Below are 22,433 nucleotides of genomic sequence, written 5' to 3'. Positions count from 1 at the left end.
CACCTTCGCCCTGGATGAAGATAGAAGAGGTCCCCACACTGGATGAAGATGTCGCCACCTGGAGGAAGACTTCACCGCCTGGAAAAAGACCTTCTCCGCAGGACTTCAGGGATGGTGAGTACCTATTTGGGGGTTAGACTTAGGGGTTTTTTTAGGTTTTTTGGGTGTGGTTTTTTTTTAGAATATGGATTTTTTATTTTAATGGGCTGTAAAAGATCTGAATGCCCTTTTAAGGGCAATGCCCATACAAATTCCCCTTTAGGGGCAATGGGTATTTTAAGATTTTTTAGAATTAGTTTTTTTTTATTTTGGGGTGTTGGTTAGGTGGGGGGGTTTACTTTTAGGGGGGACTTTATAATTTTTTAAGGTAAAAGAGCTGTTTAACTTAGGGCAATGCCCTACAAAAGGCCCTTTTAAGTGCTATTAGTAGTTTATTGTTAGTTTAGGGGGTGTTTTGTTTTGCGGTGGCTTTTTTGTTTTTATATTAGATTAGGTATAATTTTTATTATTATGGATAATTTCGTTTATTATTTTTTGTAATCTTAGTGTTTTTTTATTTTCCGTAATTTTAGCATTTTTATTTTTTGGTAATGTTAGATTTTATTTATTTTTTCGTAGTGTTAGGTTTTTTTAAATATTTAATTTAGGTATTTTAATTTTTTCGTAGTGTTAGGTTTTTTTAATCTTGTAATTTAGTTTTTTTTATTTGTAATTTATTTTATTTTCTTAAAATAGTTATGTTAGGTTTATTTATATTTAAAGTTAAATTTTGTAATTTGCGATGTGGGCGGCTGGCGGTTTAGGGGTTAATAGGTTTAGTTTATTAGTAGTGATGTGGGGCGGTTTAGGGGTTAATAGGTTTATTTAGTGTCTGCGATGTTAGGGGGTGGTGGATTAGGGGTTAATAACTTTAATTAGTGTCGGCAATGTCGGGGGCAGCTGATTAGGGGTGTCTAGACTAGGGGTTTATGTTAGGGTGTTAGGTTTTAACATAACTTTCTTTTTCCCATAAATATTAATAGGGATTGTATTACGGCAATCACCATTCCACGATCGCAGGTGTTAGATTTTTTCTAACACTTTCTCCCCATTGATGTCTATGGTGGAAAGCGTGCACGAGCACATAAAGTCAGGCCTTGGGTTTTGTGCGGTATTGTGGTATTGTGTATTCTGACCCTTTGGTCAGTGGAAACATAAATGGAATGATCAGACCTTTAAGTAGTTAACTGTCCCCTACATCATAGTTTATTTCTGCTGGGGAGAGAGGTGTGGAGACATAAAGGATACAGGGTAGAGGTAATCCTTGTCACCTGCTCTTTGTGATAATACTACTTGAATGTCTTGGTAGTGCCAACTTCAATGTAGAAAGGCTTCCTTGGTTTAGGTAAGATCAGGATGGGTGAGAAGGTTGTTTTAGGTTATCAAGGGCTTGTTGTTATCAGACCAGAAAAATTTGGTAGTCTTTTGGTGAGGGCTTTAATAGGTTGGATAATAGAGGAAAAGTGTCTTAAAAACTTTCTGTAAAAATTTGCGAAACTTACAAAGTGTTGAATAGCTTTTTTACTGTCATGAATGGGCCAGTTTATTATAGCTTCAATTTTCTTGGAATCAATACCAATCTCTCCAGATGCTAGGATGAAGCTTAGGAATTATACTGAGTCAGTGTAGAAAATACATTTCTCAAGAAAGCAGAGTCCTCATGTGATTATAGTGTTGTTGTGTAGAAGAGGGGTAAATGAGTATGTCATCCAAGTAGGCTACTACATAAATATCCAGGATATCACAGACTATGGGGCCTATTTATCATAATGTGAGTGGACATGATTCGATATTGCGGATCATGTCTGCTGCACATCGATAAATGCTGACAGTATACGCCTTCGGAATTTATCATTGCACCAGCAGTCCTTGTGAACTGCTTGTACAATACCGCCCCCTGCAGATTCACGGCCGCTAGCAGGAGGTGTCAATCAACCCGATCGTATTCAATCGGGTTGATTTCCAGCGATGTCTGTCCGCCTCCTCAGAGCAGGCGGAAAGGTAATGGAGCAGAGGTCTTTAGACTGCTGCTTCACAACTTGTGTTTCTGGCGAGCCTGAAGGCTCACCAGAAACACAGGGCATCAAGCTCCATCCGGAGCTTGATATTTCGGCCCTCATGTCATTTACAAATCTCTAAAAGATAGCTGTGGTGTTGCACAGACCAAAGGGTATTACAGTGTACTCATAGTGCCCATAATGGGAACGAAAGGCAGTTTTCCTCTCATCTCCTTTGCGTCATCTCACAAAATTGTAGGCACCTCTTAAATCAATTTTACTGAAGATGACTGCTGATTGATCCACCAGTTCTGGAATAAGTGGTAGTGGGTATTTATTATTTACATTGATGGCATTAACGTCCCTGTGATCTGTGCATTAACCTCCAGATTGTGACCAATAAATTAATAATTTCCTTTGTGATTGGTCCTTTTTTTAGTGGTGATCCAACTATGACTTGTATGTGAATTGGCTTTTCTTTAGTGAGACAAGGAATCTGAAGTATTTGTGTGTCCTGGAAACATCCACAGGCCCCAGAATCAATCATGGCAGGTAGACTAACAGAGCTCTTATCCCATTGCAAAGAGAGAGGTAGGGACAATTGAGGTTTAGAATATCTAGGCATTTGATCAACAGAGAGGAAGGGAATAGGCTGCTTAACCCTAGGAGTCTTGGGCTTGGTAGTGCACACTCAAGCTATATGTTCAGGTTTTCCACAGTACAAGCAGAGATTTAATGACCTTCTACTTTGCTTTTCAGCTTAAGGGAGGGGATCCCTGACACCTATTTGTATGAGTTCTTTGGTAGGTGGAGGCACAGGACAAACAAACCACTTGTGAGGAGAACAAAATGAATATGTATATATATATATATATATATAGCTATATGTAGAGAAACAATTGTTATATCAACCACATATATAAAGCATAACAAAAGGTGGCGTTCACTATTAAACAAATATACAACAATGCAAGAAAGACAGAAATAAGCACTAAAAATAAAAAATGTATATTCCAGTATAATCTGCCAAACTAGTCAACACTCTTGATAAGAGATCCTGGATCCCTGGCAAACTTTAATGAAGAAAAAAAAATGGAGTCACCTTCTTTCTAATTCCTAGACCATCTCCAGTTTCTTAAATTTCGCATCCCAGGAAGAAAATTTTGTGAAGCACATTTCCTTACTAGGTAATTGCTTCCAGAGAAATGTTTTCTCCTTCAAGTAGTTTTCTACTTGATTGTGTAACTATGGGGGCTACCAGAGATATACCTAATGACTTATTTTTCCAAGAGTCATAAATTAAATTTATTAGAGCATTTTTCATTAATATGAATGTTCCAGTCAGGTCCCACAGAACTTGACTTACAAGTCTGATTCAGATGTCAAGCTTTCTTCAACCATTAAGATCTTGAGTGTCTCATCTTGATGAATTAGAGATTGTATACCTATTTTTTTAATAACAAATACGTTTCTTTGGTGTTGTATTGAACAATGAACACCTTATTTCAGGCCATAAAGTAACATTTCTCAAAAATTGTTTCTTTACTACTTTTGAAAAATAGCGTTTAAACTGGTACTAGAATTCCAAGACTTTGGATAATGACTTATCTGATAAGCCTTTAAAGAGTCACATTACAGTAAAATTGCTAACTGTCTTGATATCATGGCTTTGTTCAGGCTTAGGGGTAGATTTATTAATAGTCAAGCAAACATGATTCACTGTAGTAAATCATGTTCGCTAAACCTCACTAAATTTAACATTTCTAGGGAAATTCTTGTGCAGTGCCGCCCCCTGCTCACTGGCGGCCAATCTGCTGCTAGCGGGGGCGGTCAATCCTTCCAATCGAGTCTTGATGATTTAAATCCGATACCTAAAAGGTGGCAGAAAAGTTAAGGAGCTTGAAACGATGGGGCCCAGAAGCAGCATCCTCTACTTAATAAATGGAGCCCTTAGTCTAAACCAATTTCTCCTCTTTGGAACATTATTATTTATTTATTTATTTTATAAAGGTCTTAACATTTAGCTTCTGTTTATAACGTTTTTGATGTTTTTAGCAATATCGTCTGCAGGAAGACTTCCTGTATTTTTTTTTTAATCTAAAGTGATTTTTCAAATATCATCAATCAAGAGATTATATCCCATCTCCTTTTCCTAATCCAAAAAATTAATTTGATGGCCTCGTACTTAATTAAGATATTGTAAGAGCATTAGAATTCTACTTAAAGGGATGATCTACTCCAAAAAATTTTATTGTTTAAAAAACAAAAAAACACACCTCAAAGTAAAAAACCCTAATCTATAATAAACTACCAAGGGCCCTTAAAATTGCCTCTTGTGGGTCCTTAAAAGGGCCCTTTGTAGGGCATTGCCCTAAAGATAACAGCTCTTTTCCTACAAAAGAAAAACAAACACCCCCTAACAGTATACAAACCCCCACCCCCCAAACCCACAAAATAAAATAAAGTAAAATCTAATCTACTCATTGCCCTGAAAAGGGTATTTGTATGGGCATTGCCCTTAAAAGTGCATTAAGCTCTTTTTCCTGCCCTTAAAAGGGCATTCAGCTCTTTTATGAAATGCCCCATCCCTAATCTAAAAATAAAAACCGACCCTAAAACAAAAAAGAAACATTACACAAAATAACAAACAAATTATCCAAAATAATAAAAATTATTCCTATTCTAATACCCATTTAAAAAAAAAACACCCCAAAATAATAGAAACCTAATCTAGAATACCAATTCTACCAATAGCCCTTAAACAAGCCTTTTGTAGGGCATTGCCCTAAGTTAAACAGCTCTTTTACTTGAAAAAAAAATACAAAGACCCACTAACATTACAAACCCCCAAACCCACAAAATAAAAATAAAAATATCTAAAAAACCTAATCTACTTATTGCCCTGAAAAGGGCATTTGTATGGGCATTGCCCTGAAAATGGCATTTAGCTCTTTTGCTGCCCTTAAAAGGGCATTCAGCTATTTTAAGAGAGCCCACCCTAATCCAAAAAAAAATCACCCCAGAAAACCTTAAAAAAACCTAACACTAACCCCTCTTTAGGTACTCACAGTTGTTGAAGTACCGCTTGAACGATCTTCATCCCGGCGGCTCCATCTTCATCCAGACAGCATCTTCATCCAGGTGGCTCCATCTTCATCCATCGTGGGACTGGCATCTTCTTCCTCCCTGCAGAGGCAGATCGGTCGATGCGCGGATGTGGAGGTCCAAAGCGGTGGTCGAGGACGTGGAGGTCCTCTTCATGTGATCGTCTACCGCACACTGAGGTTTGAAATGCAAGGTAGCCCTTTTATGCTGGGGGTCAGGGCCGCCACTAGAAATTTTGGGGACCCTGACTTAACCATTGATCAGCCCCCCCCTCCTTTGACATGTGCAATTTTTGACCAAGTGACTAAAACGTATATGCACTTTATTCTTGTGTCTATTTAAACTTGGAAATGTTGTAAAGGTAGTAACATACACACACACACAGACACTCATACACTGAAACACTCACACATAAGGATTCACATATAGACACTCTAGCAGACACGCAAAGAAACACACTCAGACACAGACACCCAAACAGACACTCAGCACTTGTTTACATTGACCTGACAAGTAATGAGGTAAACTACAGTTTTGTAAAAAAATGAGATTTAGAAAACAAAATATGGTGTTCTGATTATCTTTTTGTAAAGGAAGATGCTAACTAAGTGATGACAACAGCATGCAGTGGCTGAAAGGAAGGGCTCTGAATGGCCTAAACAATAATTTAAAGGTTAAATGGTGGATTGGTGACTTCCGGAAAGGTCTTGTTATTCTCAAAAAGTCTGTAGAAAGATGTGAATAATCAGTAGTAAGGTCAAAATGTCCTAAAAAGGAACAGACAATGGACATACACACAAACTTAAACTTGCACATACACCCAAGGAAACACCAACAGAGACATCCTCAGAAAACACACAAAGACATACACACACACACAGAGACACCCACAGAAAACACACAAAGACATACACACAGAGAGACAACCACATAAAACACAGAAAGACATACACACACACACCATCACTGAGACATCCACAGAAAACACACAAAGACATACACACACCCTCACAGAGACACCTACAGAAAATACACACCCTCACAGAGACATCCACAGAAAACACAGACATATATACATGCATACACACACACACACACCCTCACAGAGACATCCACAGAAAACACATACACACCCACCCTCACAGAGGCATCCAGAGAAAATACATAAAGACAAACATACACACACCCTCACAGAGACACCCATAGAAAAAGCTCAAAGACATATGCACACACCCTCACAGACATTCACAGAAAATGCACAAAGACATACACACCCACCCTCACAGAGAGGCCCACAGAAAAAAGCTACATACACACTCATAGAGACACAAACAAAAGCACAAAGACATAAACACGGACACGAAACAGAAACACTCACAGGAGGAAACATTTATGCACCTTGCATCCCCTAAATCAACAGTGTGTGACATGCATGATAAAAAAATTGCAGAAATTAAGATATCATTTTTTAAAGAATCATATTTGTAAATGTTGAAACAAAAATAATTCTGTATATTGGCAGATAGAGGCGCTGGTTCTAAGGGATCTCCAAAGGATTTTTCTCTATGGGGCCAATTTATCAAAGGTCTTGCGGACCTGATCCGACAGTCCGGATCTGGTCCGCAAGACCTCGCTGAATGCAGAGAGCAATACGCTCTCCGTATTCAGCATTGCACCAGCAGCTCACAAGAGCTGCTTGTGCAACTCTGCCTCCTGCTTACTCGCGGTCAATCGGCCGCCAGCAGGGAGGTGTCAATCAACCCGATCGTACTCGATCGGGTTGAATTCCGGTGATTCCTGTTCGCCTGCTCAAAGCAGGTGGACAGGGTTATGCAGCAGCGGTCTTTAGACTGAAGACTCGCCAGAAACACAGGCCCACAAGCTCCGTTCGGAGCTTGATAAATGGGCACCTATGTTTCACAATTTTCCCAGAAGAATTCTGTCTGTATCTGTGTTCAAAGAATATCACATTGGCATAGTATGTCTGAGCACCTTAATACATAAGTGCAGTATACTCACAGAATAATATCAGATAAACAGCTCCACAGGTGATTTCACAATCTTCCCAAAAAGGGGTTCTGTCTGTATCTGTGTTCAAAGAATATCACATTGACATAGTATGTCTGTGCACCTTAATATATACTGTAAGTGCAGTGTACTCACAGAATATCAGGCAAACAGCTCCACAGGTGATATCACAAAAAAACAGCAGGTGATTTCACATAAAAACAACAATCAGGAAAGGAAAAAAGCTGGCTTTTTTTTTTTTTTTAAATAAAATTTTTATTTTGCTCAGCGCAAAAGCGTTTCAACGGCTATACAGTCTTTTTCAAGAGCTATTTAAAAACTTTGTATAGCTTACAGAAAATCATATACAATGCCACATCGCAGATGGCCTTAAATACACAATCATGGGCGGTATGATTCCAACAACTATCCGTTGCACTATTGGACGAATAATATCATGTGACCAAGCCATACAGAAACGGATCTGGTTGAGAACTTGCACACAGATGACAACCTGAAAGGGAACTGAGAAATATAACGATCTAGGATTGGTTTATATGTTTTTCTTTTAAATAATGTTACTTTTAGACATTTGTTTAAATGAATTGTTAAATATGTGTTTATCATTTATTTAGTTTTTTTATTTTAAATGTTTTTCTATTTTAAATATTTTTTAAATCGAGTGTAAATCTGACCTCAACCAATGAGGTATCAGATACCGCCCATGATTGTGTATTTAAGGCCACCTGCGATGTGGCATTGTCTATGATTTTCTGTAAGATATACAAAGTTTTTAAATAGCTCTTGAAAAAGACAGTATAGCCGTTGAAACACTTTTGCGTTAAGTAAAATAAACATTTTATTTAAAAAAAAAAAAAAGCCAGCTTTTTTCCTTTCCTGATCGTTGTTTTTTTGTGAAATCACCTGCGGAGCTGTTTGCCTGATATTATTCTGTGAGTACACTGCACTTATATATTAAGGTGCACAGACATACTATGTCAATGTGATATTCTTTGTACACAGATACAGACAGAATTCTTCTGGGAAATTGTGAAACATAGAGAAAAATCCTTTGGAGATCCCTTAGAACCAGAGCCTCTATCTGCCAATATACATCGTTTGTACAGCTTTGAGAGAGACTGTTTGGAAGGCAGTGGTTCTAACTAAAGGGAAGTAACTATCCTATTGTATACTCTTGTTTTGTTCTGTAAATATCATTCTGTGAATTCAGAATTGTACATTAATGATCTGGGTAGATGGCTAGAGGAAGAAAAGTACTTTTAAAAGGTTGACATATGTTGTTTTTTTTTCCCATTTTCCCCAACCAAGAGCACCACTTCAAATATAGTGTACAAATGTTCCCATCTGTCAGCTGTACTTATGGATTTTGAAAATGCTGTACTCAATATGGTCTTGGTGGAACCATAAGCTGTGGTACTCATACCATTAGATCTGGTTAAATGCAGGATTGTTTGTATGTATTTCAAAATTAAGTCAGCTGTAGTGTAAAATGAACAGTTTTAAGTTAACCTGTCTCATTTCAAACACTGAGCAATCTTAGTCTGAGAGTATAACATCTTATGCTGATGTAAAAATCTTAGACAAAATGCCTCCTTGCATCTGGAAAGTCGTTGTCTAAAGGGGCAGTAAACTGGAATGTAATATATATCTGCATATCTGCCAAAAGGGCACCTACCATTTGTGTATTGAGGAGGAAACATTTCTGCATGGTTTTAAATATAGAATTTCTACAGCATTGTCAAATAATCATAAATACACTACTGCTAAAAAAATGTGTTTTTATGGACCCCTGGCCCCACCATACAACTAATACCACACCGAAGTTACAATCCGAAATTGCACAAAGAAATAAAAAACATTTGCTAAGTAAGTCCTACCTCCTCTGCAAATGAAAGTGATCTGCTGTCTGACTCAGGCACACACTCAGAAATCCTCTCAAATGCTAATGCTTTACTCCTTGTAATAACATTCCCCATGCTCAATAAGCACTCTGCTGTAGTACCCAATGGTGGCTGCAAAATTTTTTTTTGTTATTTTTTTGTTTGTTCTTGCCTCATGGGGCCCCCATGGCCCATTGGGCCCCTGACAGGAGTCACCCCATTTAATGGTTCTTGCCTCATGCCATTTAATGGTTCTTGCCTCATGGGGCCCCCCTGGCCCATTGGGTCACTGACAGGAGTCACCCCTGTCACCTCCTGATGGCGGCCCTGCTGGGGGTACCATTGCATTCCTATTGGCTGAAAAATTTGAATTAGCCAATTGGAATTAGGGCTGCTAAAATCCTATTGGCTGTTCAAATCAGACAATAGGATTTAAGCAGCTCTCATTCTATTGGCTGATTCGAGGGTAGCTCACCCTGCATGTGACTCATACTATTTAGTATTTAGATGAATGATGAAAATACAAGAAAACAAAAAATGATTTCTACCAAATAAAATTTAGATTTGTGTATTTGCACAAATTAAAGCCACTTAATCCATCATTTTATATTACATCTTCCTGGTCTAGAATGCGGGAAGATGTAATATCAGCTCTATTTATCAGGAAATAACAAGACTACACTTAGTGCTTATTCTCATCTGCTCACCTGGTGGTGTTCTTGAATATCTGGACGCAGTGTTTGCAAGACACCCAAAGGAAGTAAGTCTGATAGGAACAAAGAAATAGCTGTTAGTCCTCATTAACACTACCAATGGTGACAATGTCAAAGTAACCAAAGTGGGAGACAGTAGAATAAGGAGAAACAAAACAATGATTAGAGGCATGGCTTATGGAGAGGGGCAGAGACATATGGCACAGGAGGAGCAGGAGCAGATACACACGGAACAGAGAGAGCAGGAGCAGATACACACGGTACAGAGAGAGCAGGTACAGATACACATGGTACAGGGAGAGCAGGTACAGATACACATGGTACAGAGAGAGCAGGTACAGATACATATGGTACAGGGAGAGCAGGGGCAGATACACATGGTACATAGAGAGCAGGTACAGATACACATGGTACAGAGAGAGCAGGTACAGACACACATGGTACAGAGAGAGCAGGTACAGATACACATGGTACAGAGAGAGCAGGTACAGATACACATGGTACAGAGAGAGCAGGTACAGATACACATGGTACAGAGAGAGCAGGTACAGATACACATGGTACAGTGAGAGCAGGTACAGATACACATGGTACAGGGAGAGCAGGTACAGATACACATGGTACAGAGAGAGCAGGAGCAGATACACATGGTACAGGGAGAGCAGGTACAGATACACATGGTACAGAGAGAGCAGGTACAGATACACATGGTACAGAGAGAGCAGGTACAGATACACATGGTACAGAGAGAGCAGGTACAGAGAGAGCAGGAGCAGATACACATGGTACAGGGAGAGCAGGTACAGATACACATGGTACAGGGAGAGCAGGTACAGATACACATGGTACAGGGAGAGCAGGTACAGATACACACGGTACAGGGAGAGCAGGTACAGATACACACGGTACAGAGAGAGCAGGTACAGATACACATGGTACAGAGAGAGCAGGTACAGATACACATGGTACAGAGAGAGCAGGTACAGATACACACGGTACAGAGAGAGCAGGTGCAGATACACACGGTACAGGGAGAGCAGGTACAGATACACATGGTACAGGGAGAGCAGGTACAGATACACATGGTACAGGGAGAGCAGGTACAGATACACATGGTACAGGGAGAGCAGGTACAGATACACATGGTACAGGGAGAGCAGGTACAGATACACACGGTACAGGGAGAGCAGGTACAGATACAAACGGTACAGAGAGAGCAGGTACAGATACACATGGTACAGAGAGAGCAGGTACAGATACACATGGTACAGAGAGAGCAGGTACAGATACACACGGTACAGAGAGAGCAGGTGCAGATACACACGGTACAGGGAGAGCAGGTACAGATACACATGGTACAGGGAGAGCAGGTACAGATACACATGGTACAGGGAGAGCAGGTACAGATACACATGGTACAGAGAGAGCAGGTACAGATACACATGGTACAGAGAGAGCAGGTACAGATACACACGGTACAGGGAGAGCAGGTACAGATACACACGGTACAGAGAGAGCAGGTACAGATACACACGGTACAGGGAGAGCAGGTACAGATACACACGGTACAGGGAGAGCAGGTACAGATACACACGGTACAGGGAGAGCAGGTACAGATACACACGGTACAGGGAGAGCAGGTACAGATACACACGGTTCAGAGAGAGCAGGTACAGATACACATGGTACAGAGAGAGCAGGTACAGATACACATGGTACAGGGAGAGCAGGAGTCAGAGATAATCATCACAGGGACAGAGATTAGTGGCACAGGGAGAAAAAAGATCAGATATACACAACACAGGGACACCAGGGGTAGATACAACTCAAGGAGGGCAGAGTACTTAGATCAGGTACATAGGAACACCAGAGAACAGGGGGCTCACCTGAACAATGACAAATGTAGCATGTATGGCAGGGTAAGTAACGTTGATGGCATAATGCTTGCAGTGCAGACGCTCCAGTGAGTTTGCGATCCCAAAGCCATTCATAATGAGAGTCCCAATCCCAAACAGAACGATGCTCCCTGGTGGAAGGGTAAATGGTGTTCATTTATCATAATCATCTTTAATTGGACAGAGTTTAGATTTTGTTATATATGGTATCTGCCAGCACATGAACAATTTTATGCTGTTCCCAACCCTAGCACAGGGTTAACCCTTCACATCAGTTCTTTTCAGGATTATTACTCCAAAGGCAGAATCATAACTGCCTAACATAACACATCAGTCCTTAATCTTTAGTTAAACTGCAATTGTTGGTCACTAGGGTTGCCACCTTTTCCTCAAAGAAATACCGGCCATGGGTGAAGGCGGAGCCAAAAAAGTATGGAGTCACAAAAGAGACAGATTCACTCAAGATTGAGCTTCAGGCTCCTCGGTACAGGTACCGGGTGCTGGAGCTCAGTTCTCGTAAAGCACTGTGGATATCCTGAAGCACATAGATTTATCTCCCACCCAATACTACATATGGAGTAAACAGCCTACAACCATTGATTTGTAATCGCACTAATGCTTGCAGCAGGTTAATAAACTCATAATCGCACTAATGCTTGCAGCAGGTTAATAAACATTGTTTTATATTAAATTTCTGTGGCAAACCTAGCCACTTCTGGACTATAATGTAAGAAAGGTTGTCTATAGGCTGTATTGTGTGCTATGTAGATGTGACAGACCCTTCTGTCAGTACTGAAGGAGTTAACTGTGTTCAACTTTAAGAGCTATTGTGTACTGTCATTAAAGTTAGTGATAAACAGTCCATTGTTTAATCACCCTCAGAGAGCAGACGCCTAGGTGATAAGGAAAGCCAAATGTGTTTTGTGTTTGTTGTTATCTATCTAGTAAAGTAATGTGCTTCTATTGTGGTCTGTCCAAGGGTGTGGTCCCTCCATCTAATGTACAAAATTCTTTCAACCCCCCATCTGGGGGGTCAGACCTGCATAAATACTAGGCATAGCCTTTTAATAAATGTCATTCTGTTTTAAACCTGAAAACTGGCTGGGTCGTGAGTTATTGACTCCCAAACTGTTTCGTCCGGTTATTGGGAGTATTTTAATATTGCTCTCCGCTACAATTGGTGGCAAGCGTTGGGATCCGACCTTACAGCCGAAAAGCGCAATTCGTGCAATTGTAACTGCCGAATAAGAAAAGGGAATGGCAAGCAGAATACAGTGAAAGAACCGACTACCGAAATGAAAGGAGACGGATTATTGTAAGCTAAAGAGACAAACGTTAAAGGAACTGCTAGAAGTCAGGGGAAAGATAGCCAGCAGCAAACCCAAGGCTATATTAATTGCCGAGCTGATGGAGGGAGACAGAGCTCGCAGCGCTACGCCTCCAGCAGCCATGGAGGAGACCCTATACCAGAGGGAAATGAGGACCAGGCTGGAATTTTTACCCCAACATGTACCACGGGATATGCTATCCGTGGTAATGGCAGATGTGCAGGAGTACGGGATGGCACACAGTCCGCGGAATGCATCCTCCCGAGCTGAATCCATTTCGGAAGCACTCAGTAACCCAGTAAGACCCAAAATCCCATACCATGCCTTTAAAATGTTTTATGAGGAGAAGGATGAGATCGATGGGTATTTACAGGATTTTGAGAGACTGTGCGAGTTACATGATTTGGAGCAGTCCGTATGGGTGCCGGTGCTAGCAGGCAAGCTAGCCGGTAGGCAGCAGAAGCGTATCGTGCTGTACCCAGGGAGGACAGCAAGTATTACGCTAAAGTGAAGAGAGCGATCTTGGAAAAATATGCCATTACCCCAAAGGCATACCGCGCAAGTTTAGAGGCCTGCGCAAGCCAGAAAGAGATTCCCCTGCAGAGTGGGCCCACAAGCTGGATCAAGCATCTCAGGGGTGGATACAGGCCAGCCAAGCTACCACCATGGAAGAATTGCGACAACTGATGCTGTTGGAGCAATTCTTTAACGGCTTGTCCCCAGAAGCCCAAGAATGGGTGAGATATCGAAAACCCCTCACCTTAACCGAAGCAGCCAGATTAGCAGACCAGCATTTTGATGCCAGGAGGCACCATGGACTACTACCTAAGACGTACGCTCAACCCACGGGACAACCCAGTCCTCTACAGCCTAACATCCCCACAGTGGCACCGTTTCGCCCAGCCCCAGGGAATCCACCACCCACCTCACGATACAATGGATGGGCGAATATACAATGCCACACCTGCAAGCAGTGGGGACATATGGCACGTGAGTGCACCCAAAATCGGAGCAGACAAGCTTGGAACCAGGTCAGACAGAACCTGGCCCCAAGGGCGGCTGCTCACCATTACCAAACAGAGCCAGCCGCTCATGAGGTGTTGAGCACCCGAGCCGGGGAACCCCTGGGAATTCTGCATGAGGTGATGTCGGTCCGGGCCACCGATAACCAGCAACATCACCGTCAGCTGGTGACCATGGAGGGGAAGGAGGTCCAGGGACTTCGGGATTCGGGAGCTACTTTAACTCTGATAGCTCCCCATTTGGTGCCAGATACAGCACACACTGGCGGATCCGTGGCAGTACGAGTGGCAGGGGGAGCAGTATACCGATTGCCCACTGCTAAGATTAATTGGGATTGGGGTGCGGGGGAGGGTATGGTAGAGGTGGGCTTAATGCAAAACCTACCAGCGGATGTTGTACTGGGGAATGACCTGGGTCAGATGACCTCTGCTTTTGTACCTCAGGCTCCACATCAGGAGGCCCACCCAGTAACCACCCGGCAGAAGGCACGCACTACGGCCCCACCAGCTCACAATGAGGCTCAGGTAAGAGACCATGACACCCCCTTAACACGTATGACCTGGGATACCCTCACCCAATTTGAGGCAGAGGTGAAATCTGACCCCACGCTGCAGGTATATCGGGATAAAGGGAACACCGATCAGGCTGGGTTAGAAGGGGAACGGTACATCTGGGAGAAAGGGTTATTGTACCGCATAGCTGAACGGGGGGTAGGCAGAGCAGTCACCGTGACCACTAAGCAACTGGTAGTACCCCAGAAGTATAAGCAGGAGCTGCTCAGGATAGCTCATGACATTCCCCTGTCAGGCCACCTGGGAATGACACGCACCCGCTACAGATTGACCCACGCCTTTTTCTGGCCTGGGATCTCTAAAGATGTACGGCAATATTGCACCTCCTGTGACGTGTGCCAACGAGTAGGCAAATGAGGTGACCGCCATAAGGCTAAATTATGCCCGTTACCCATTATTGAGGAACCCTTTAGCAGGGTAGCAGTAGATATCGTAGGGTCTCTACCCAAGCCCAGTCCCTCCGGGAAGAGGTACATTTTAACCGTAGTGGACTACGCCACTAGGTACCCCGAGGCCATTGCTCTCTCCAACATCCATGCAGAGACGGTAGCTGAAGCCTTAATAAAAATATTTTCCGGGGTAGGGTTCCCCCAGGAGATAATATCCGATAGGGGCACCCAGTTTACCGCAGAGGTGACCCAACAACTTTGGAGGGTATGTGGTGTTAGACCCATAATTAACTCAGCCTACCATCCCCAGTCCAATGGGTTATGTGAGAGATTTAATGGGACGCTAAAACAGATGCTCCGTACATTTGGCGAGACTCATAAGGACTGGGAGCGCTACCTACCCCATCTGCTTTTCGCATATAGGGAGGTACCCCAAGAGTCGACAGGTTTTTCCCCCTTTGAATTGCTATTTGGGAGAAGGGTGAGGGGGCCATTAAACCTCATTAGGGAGCATTGGGAGGGAGAGAGTAGCCCCGATGGTAACCCCATTGTACCCAGGCTGTACCCACCAACCTCCAGGCGGCTCAACAACGCCAGCGCCGCTGGTACGATAGGGGAGCCAGGGACCGCAGCTTTCAAGTGGGGCAGAAATTTTTAATTTTAAAACCTGTAAGCACCGACAAGCTGCAGGCCGTCTGGCAAGGCCCATACCAGCTAGTAGAGCAGCGATGCGACACTACCTATGTGATTGGCCCCTGCTCAGGGGTAGGGAAGCGACGCATGCTTCATGTGAACATGCTCAAACCCTACCATGAGAGGATAGAGGACGTGGCGGCAATATGCGCCTCGGCCTCTGAGGATCAGGAGAATCTGCCTCTACCTGACCTATTAGAATCAGAGGACCAGATAGAGCCCTCCAGGGGTGTTCAGCTGGGGGAGCGGCTAAGCCCTTCAGAGCGTGCCCAAGTACAGGAGTTGATAGTAGCTAAAGGGGCTATATTCTCCCATTTACCTGGGTACACTCCGCTGGCCACTCACCGAGTTGAAACCCCAGGACAGCTACCTATGCGGCAGACCCCGTATCGTGTCCCTGAAGCAGTCAAGGCACATATGAAGGCAGAAATTGACGAGATGTTGCAACTAGGGGTTATCGAACCTTCAGACAGCCCCTGGGCATCGCCGGTAGTGTTGGTACCCAAGAAAGACGGCACCACACGCTTCTGCATCGACTACCGGAGGCTAAATGACAAAACGGTGTCTGATGCCTATCCGATGCCCCAGATAGACGAGTTGCTTGATAAAATAGCTAGGGGGCAGTATCTTACGACTTATGCAAGGGATACTGGCAAATTCCGCTAGCCGATGACGCCATTCCCAAGTCGGCGTTTGTCACCCCGTTTGGCCTGTACCAATTTCGGGTCATGCCTTTCGGGATGAAGAATGCTCCAGCAACCTTTCAAAGGATGGTTGATCGGCTACTGGACGGGTTCCAGGAGTATGCCTGTGCATACCTGGACGATATTGCCATATATAGCCAGAACTGGGCAGAACACCTAAAGCATATAGGAGCGGTTATTGACCGTATAGGGGAGGCAGGGCTGACCCTGAAACCTAGTAAATGCCATATCGGGATGGCAGAGGTGCAGTATTTAGGTCACCGGGTGGGGAGCGGGCACCAGAAACCCAAACCAGCCAAAATTGAAGCTGTTGCCAAGTGGCCCACCCCTAGGACCAAGACCCAAGTACTGGCATTCCTAGGTACGGCGGGGTACTACAGAAAGTTTGTGCCCATTTATAGTGCCCTAGCCAAACCCCTGACTGACTTGACACGTAAGAACCTTCCCCGACAGGTTACTTGGGCCCCAGAGTGTGAGCAGGCATTCCAACAACTAAAGACGGCTCTAACTAATGCGCCTGTACTTGCTGCACCCGATCCAACTAAAAGATTTCTTGTTCACACAGACGCTTCGATGTTTGGAGTGGGGGCAGTGCTGAGCCAAGTTGGAGCAGATGGCGGAGAACACCCCGTATCTTACTTGAGCCGAAAGTTGTTGCCCCGTGAAGTAAGCTACGCCGACATCGAAAAAGAATGCCTGGCTGTGGTGTGGGCCCTCAAAAAGTTGCAGCCGTACCTGTATGGACAACCTTTTTCCTTACTCACAGATCACAACCCGTTGGTGTGGCTGAACCGTGTGGCCAGGGACAATGCCAGGCTGCTGCGCTGGAGTTTGGCGTTGCAGCCCTTCGACTTTAACATCCATTACCGCCCAGGGAAACAAAACGGTAACGCCGACGGGTTGTCCAGACAAACTGAACTTGAAAAGTGATCTGTAAGTACTTTCCCGGACATCCCCAAGCCGATCCGTTGGGATCAGACTGTGTATGCCGGCTTAGTTCTGGGCATTGTGGCAAACCTAGCCACTTCTGGACTATAATGTAAGAAAGGTTGTCTATAGGCTGTATTGTGTGCTATGTAGATGTGACAGACCCTTCTGTCAGTACTGAAGGAGTTAACTGTGTTCAACTTTAAGAGCTATTGTGTACTGTCATTAAAGTTAGTGATAAACAGTCCATTGTTTAATCACCCTCAGAGAGCAGACGCCTAGGTGATAAGGAAAGCCAAATGTGTTTTGTGTTTAAGTTGTTATCTATCTAGTAAAGTAATGTGCTTCTATTGTGGTCTGTCCAAGGGTGTGGTCCCTCCATCTAATGTACAACATTCTTTCAACCCCCCATCTGGGGGGTCAGACCTGCATAAATACTAGGCATAGCCTTTTATTAAATGTCATTCTGTTTTAAACCTGAAAACTGGCTGGGTCGTGAGTTATTGACTCCCAAACTGTGTTTCGTCCGGTTATTGGGAGTATTTTAATATTGCTCTCCGCTACAATTTCTTTCTAGACTTTTGGCATTAAAGGGTTGGCAGCTCAATGGGTTAATGAAAAACAAATCACCAAAAGTCTAAAAATAAATTTAATATAAAACAATGTTTATTAATTTGTTTCTATAAAGCATAATTTTAAGATGCATAGACTCAATTATTGAAACGTGTTTTAAAATGTTATCAGTGGAAAAAAAAACATTTATCCTATGCACATTTAATTTTTGTTACGGTACCAACAGGGTACCAAGGGTTAATACCAGATGAACAATGTCCTCCATATGGGATCAGCAACTCACAACCCAGCCAGTTTTCAGGTTTAAAACAGAATGTACTTTATTAAGGCTCATATGCCCAGTATTTATGCAGGTCTGACCACAGATGGGGGGGTTGAAAGAAATGTTGTACATTATATGGAGGGAACACGCCCTTTGACATGATACAATAGAATACCTTGCTCAAGCTGATAACAATTTAAACACAAGACACACACTTGGCTTTTCTTATCACTGGGGCGTCTGCTCTCTAGATGTGATTGAACAATGGAATGTTTATCACTAACTTTAATGACAGTACACAATAGCTGAGGCTAGTAACCTTGTCGTTAGAAATTAGCTTCTTAAAGCTGAACACAGTTAACTCCTTCAGTCCTGACAGAAGGGTCTGTCACATAGCTCCCCCCTTGTGGAACACTCCAGCAGACCCGACTTGACCCTTTGGCAGGTCAACCTGGGGATGACTGGACTAGGAGGTGGTAGGCATGTCAGTTTGCCGGGGCAATCCATCTGTATTCCCCTTATGAGAGAGAATCCCTGTCCGTATAAATAAGGGTCCAACCTCTTCAGTGCCCCGACTAGGGCTAAACAGTCCTTCAAAATATCATTGGCTTCTTTACGTGGTTTTTGTACCTGCTCTTTATAGGTATCCACAATCCCTTCATACTGACATAGGGTGCCCTTGAGTTGCTGCACCTCACTATGAGCCAGCGTCAGCTTTTCCTCCAGTGTCACTAAGTTTGTCTTTAATGTTTCATGTTCCACTCTCAAGCTGGTGTTTTCTGCAGTCTGTCGGTGCAGCCTGTCTAGCAGAGATTCCTGTTCTAAACATGCTTTTTCCTCTGCACTCTTTTTCTTTCCCGCTAGCACTGTTACGCGATTATTTAACGTGACCATTTTATCCTCTACGTGACTCTTCTCCTTCATCAGCGCATTGTAACGGGACTTCCATGTATCAATAGCGGATAGAGATTTACTGAGCTCAGCGTCCTGGGGCTTAGCAGCAGGCGGGTCAGTCTCTGCTGAACGGATCTGGGCACGGGTAGTCACAGGGTTAACATCAGCGGAACCCATGGAAGCATAGGCAGAAACAAGGGGGGCCAAGTTATTTCCAAGGAGAACATCAGCAGGTAAGTCCTTCTTGACCCCCACATTCACAGGTCTAGCGCCCACTCCCCAATCCAAATGTACCCTGGCAACAGGTAGGCGGAACACAGTGCCCCCTGCTACCCTCGCAGCCACAGTGTCTCCAGTGTGCTGTTTCTCAGACACCAAGTTCTTTCGAAGCAAGGTCATGGTAGCACCAGTATCCCGTAGACCACTGACCTCCTTCCCATTCACTTTAACCAGTTGCCGGTTATTCCGGTGGGCAGCTTGCACGGGGTCTGCTTCATGTAGGATGCCCCAGCATTCTTGCTCCTCTACGTAGTGGGCCGCAGGCTGAGGGTTACGTGGGATTCTGCCGGCGGGTCTTTTCCAGGACTGTGCTTGGTTCGCTGCGTTTAGGGGACACTCTGGTCTTTTGTGCCCTAGTTGCTTACATCCAAAGCACCGAATAGGTTGTGAGTAGCCCCGCGAATTGAACCGGGCTCTCTGAGGGTAGTTCGTGGCCGGAGGCCGTGTGGTATAGCGGTGTGCCGGGGGTTGGTAACGGGCAGCTGCAGGGGTGACTGGGGGTCTGTACTCCACTCTGGCAGGGGGTTTAGTGGTAGCAGTGTCCAGTTTGCGGGCATCCGTATACTCATCTGCCAAGCGAGCAGCTTCATGCAGGGTGGAGGGTTTACGGTCCCGAACCCACTCTCTAACTCCTGCTGATAACTTGTCAAAGCAATGTTCCAACAGGAATAGCTGCAGCACCTCTTCCCCAGATACGGCTTGGCACCCCGCTATCCAGTGAGCTGCTGTGCGGTGCACCTTACATGCCCACTCAAGGTAGGAATCTCCAGCTAATTTAACAGTGTCTCTGAACCGCCTCCGGTATGCCTCCGGTGTAACCGCATACTTGGAGAGCAGAGCCTCTTTTACAGTATTATAATCCCCGACTTCCTCATCTGGAATGGCCCGAAAAGCCTCACTGGCCCGGCCGGATAATTTTCCGGATAATATCGTGACCCAGTCTTCTGCGGGTACCTTGTGTAGTGCACATTGCCTCTCAAAATCCGCAAGGTACCCATCAATCTCTCCTTCTGTTTCCAGGAAGTTTTTAAAAGCTGCAAAATTTACTTTTCTCTTTTCCACTGGGGTTGCTGTGACTTGGGCTGCTGCAGCGCCGCTTTGGCGAAGTAGGTTGGCCTCCACAGCTGCTATGACCCGGTCGATAATTTCGGCAGATGGGTTGGGGCCATAATATGCCAGTCTTATTTTAACCGCCCGATCAAAGCTTTCTTCTTCAGGGGATCTGTCTGATATGCTGGGCCCATTGGTTCCTTCTGTCCCTGGTACTCTTTCCATCTTAGTCAGTATTGTAATAATACCCCTCTTCCTGAGGTTACTGGCTTGTGTAGTTGCTCTTCTGGGCGATAAGGTTCATTCCGTCGCTTGCCACCAATTGTTACGGTACCAACAGGGTACCAAGGGTTAATACCAGATGAACAATGTCCTGCATATGGGATCAGCAACTCACAACCCAGCCAGTTTTCAGGTTTAAAACAGAATGTACTTTATTAAGGCTCATATTCCCAGTATTTATGCAGGTCTGACCACAGATGGGGGTTTGAAAGAAATGTTGTACATTAGATGGAGGGAACACGCCCTTTGACATGATACAATAGAATACCTTGCTCAAGCTGATAACAATTTAAACACAAGACACACACTTGGCTTTTCTTTTCACTGGGGCGTCTGCTCTCTAGATGTGATTGAACAATGGAATGTTTATCACTAACTTTAATGACAGTACACAATAGCTGAGGCTAGTAACCTTGTCGTTAGAAATTAGCTTCTTAAAGCTGAACACAGTTAACTCCTTCAGTCCTGACAGAAGGGTCTGTCACAATTTTGTAACCTTTTCTTAATCCCTGTTTAACTTTTGCATCATATGCAGCATTATAAATGGGGGGGTTTATGGAACGCTATAAAATATATAAAGAATATAAATGTAATACATGAACCTAGTGGGTAATCCTGTCTAGATTGCACTCAGCTAGGCGTCAAATTAAATATAATGTACGAAAATAGATAAATTTATATTCGTGATTTATTTTGGGATTATTATTATTTTTTTAAAATATTGTGTAATGATTTTTTACTTTTTTATTCGCAATTATTTTAATAGCATAAAATAATCATAGGTACAGTGTTCACTAAAAGTTAATAACTGCTGAAGATTGCGGAGGAAATTCACCAACTGTACATGTAAAATCCCATTTGTATTGTTGAATAAACAGCGTTCCATAAACCCCCCCATTTGTGATAGAAAATCCCACGCATGCGCTATAGAAAGGTTTCTGAATTTAACAAGTCTAAATAGTTTCACAGTGACGTATGCGGCCAGGTATGTGATGACGCTGGCACGCATGCGCATTAGGGGCAAAATGTGTACAACAGCTTTAGGGGCAAAATGTGTACAACAGCTGATGTAACGTCACAGGAAGTGACGGGGCTCACTCTTTTGAAAAGTTCGGTCCCTTAACAGAACACCGGCTCACTGCCTCCTAATTGCACAACAATGGATGCTGAATTTGGCAGCGCAAGCGCAGTACAAATAAAATAATGATAATGTGGGTAATCACCATTGTGGGGTGGGGGCACCCTTGGGGTGGATTTAGGAGCGGCCAAAAAAAAAAGACAAAAAATACTTTTTTTTTTTAATAAATATTATTTGAAATCTTTTTTCTCTGATTTGACAGGGGAGGTGCTGCCTCCCCTGCCTCCTATTACTGCACGTCACTGGGGTCACACACAGGGGCAGCTATATATACCATGAAATGTCACATACAGATAGCAGTTATATAGCCTGCAGTCACACACAAAGGCATTTATATACCATGTAATGACATATACAGAGAGCAGTTATATAGCCTGTAGTCACACACAAAGGCAGTTACATACCATGTAATGACACATACAGGGAGCAGTTATATAGATTGTAGTCACACACAAGGGCAGTTATAAACCGTGTAATGACACATACAGAGAACAGTTATACAGCCTGTAGTCACACACAAGGGCAGTTATATACCATGTAATGACACATACAGAGAGCAGTTATATAGCCTGTAGTCACACACAAGGGCAGTTATATACCATGTAATGACATATACAAAGAGCAGTTATATAGCCTGCAGTCACACACAAAGGCAGTTATAT

The 22,433-nt window shown here is 43.4% G+C and overlaps 1 protein-coding gene across 1 annotated transcript in view; it reads right to left on the bottom strand.

The window, feature by feature from the left end:
- The window catches only part of LOC128655029 (proton channel OTOP2), a 68,552-nt gene that overhangs the window by 34,130 nt on the left and 11,989 nt on the right, over positions 1-22,433 (bottom strand). Inside the window, exons 2-3 of the mRNA XM_053708877.1 lie at positions 11,649-11,788; positions 9,757-9,815 (exon numbers count right to left, since the gene is read on the bottom strand). Of these exons, the coding sequence (XP_053564852.1) occupies positions 9,757-9,815; positions 11,649-11,788 (199 nt within the window). The remainder of the gene's footprint in view (positions 1-9,756; positions 9,816-11,648; positions 11,789-22,433) is intronic.

Source organism: Bombina bombina, chromosome 1 (genome assembly GCF_027579735.1).
Source record: "Bombina bombina isolate aBomBom1 chromosome 1, aBomBom1.pri, whole genome shotgun sequence".
NCBI classification, from domain to species: domain Eukaryota; kingdom Metazoa; phylum Chordata; class Amphibia; order Anura; family Bombinatoridae; genus Bombina; species Bombina bombina.
The sequence above is the reverse complement of the archived record's forward strand: the minus strand, read 5'-3'. Positions and strand labels throughout refer to the sequence as shown.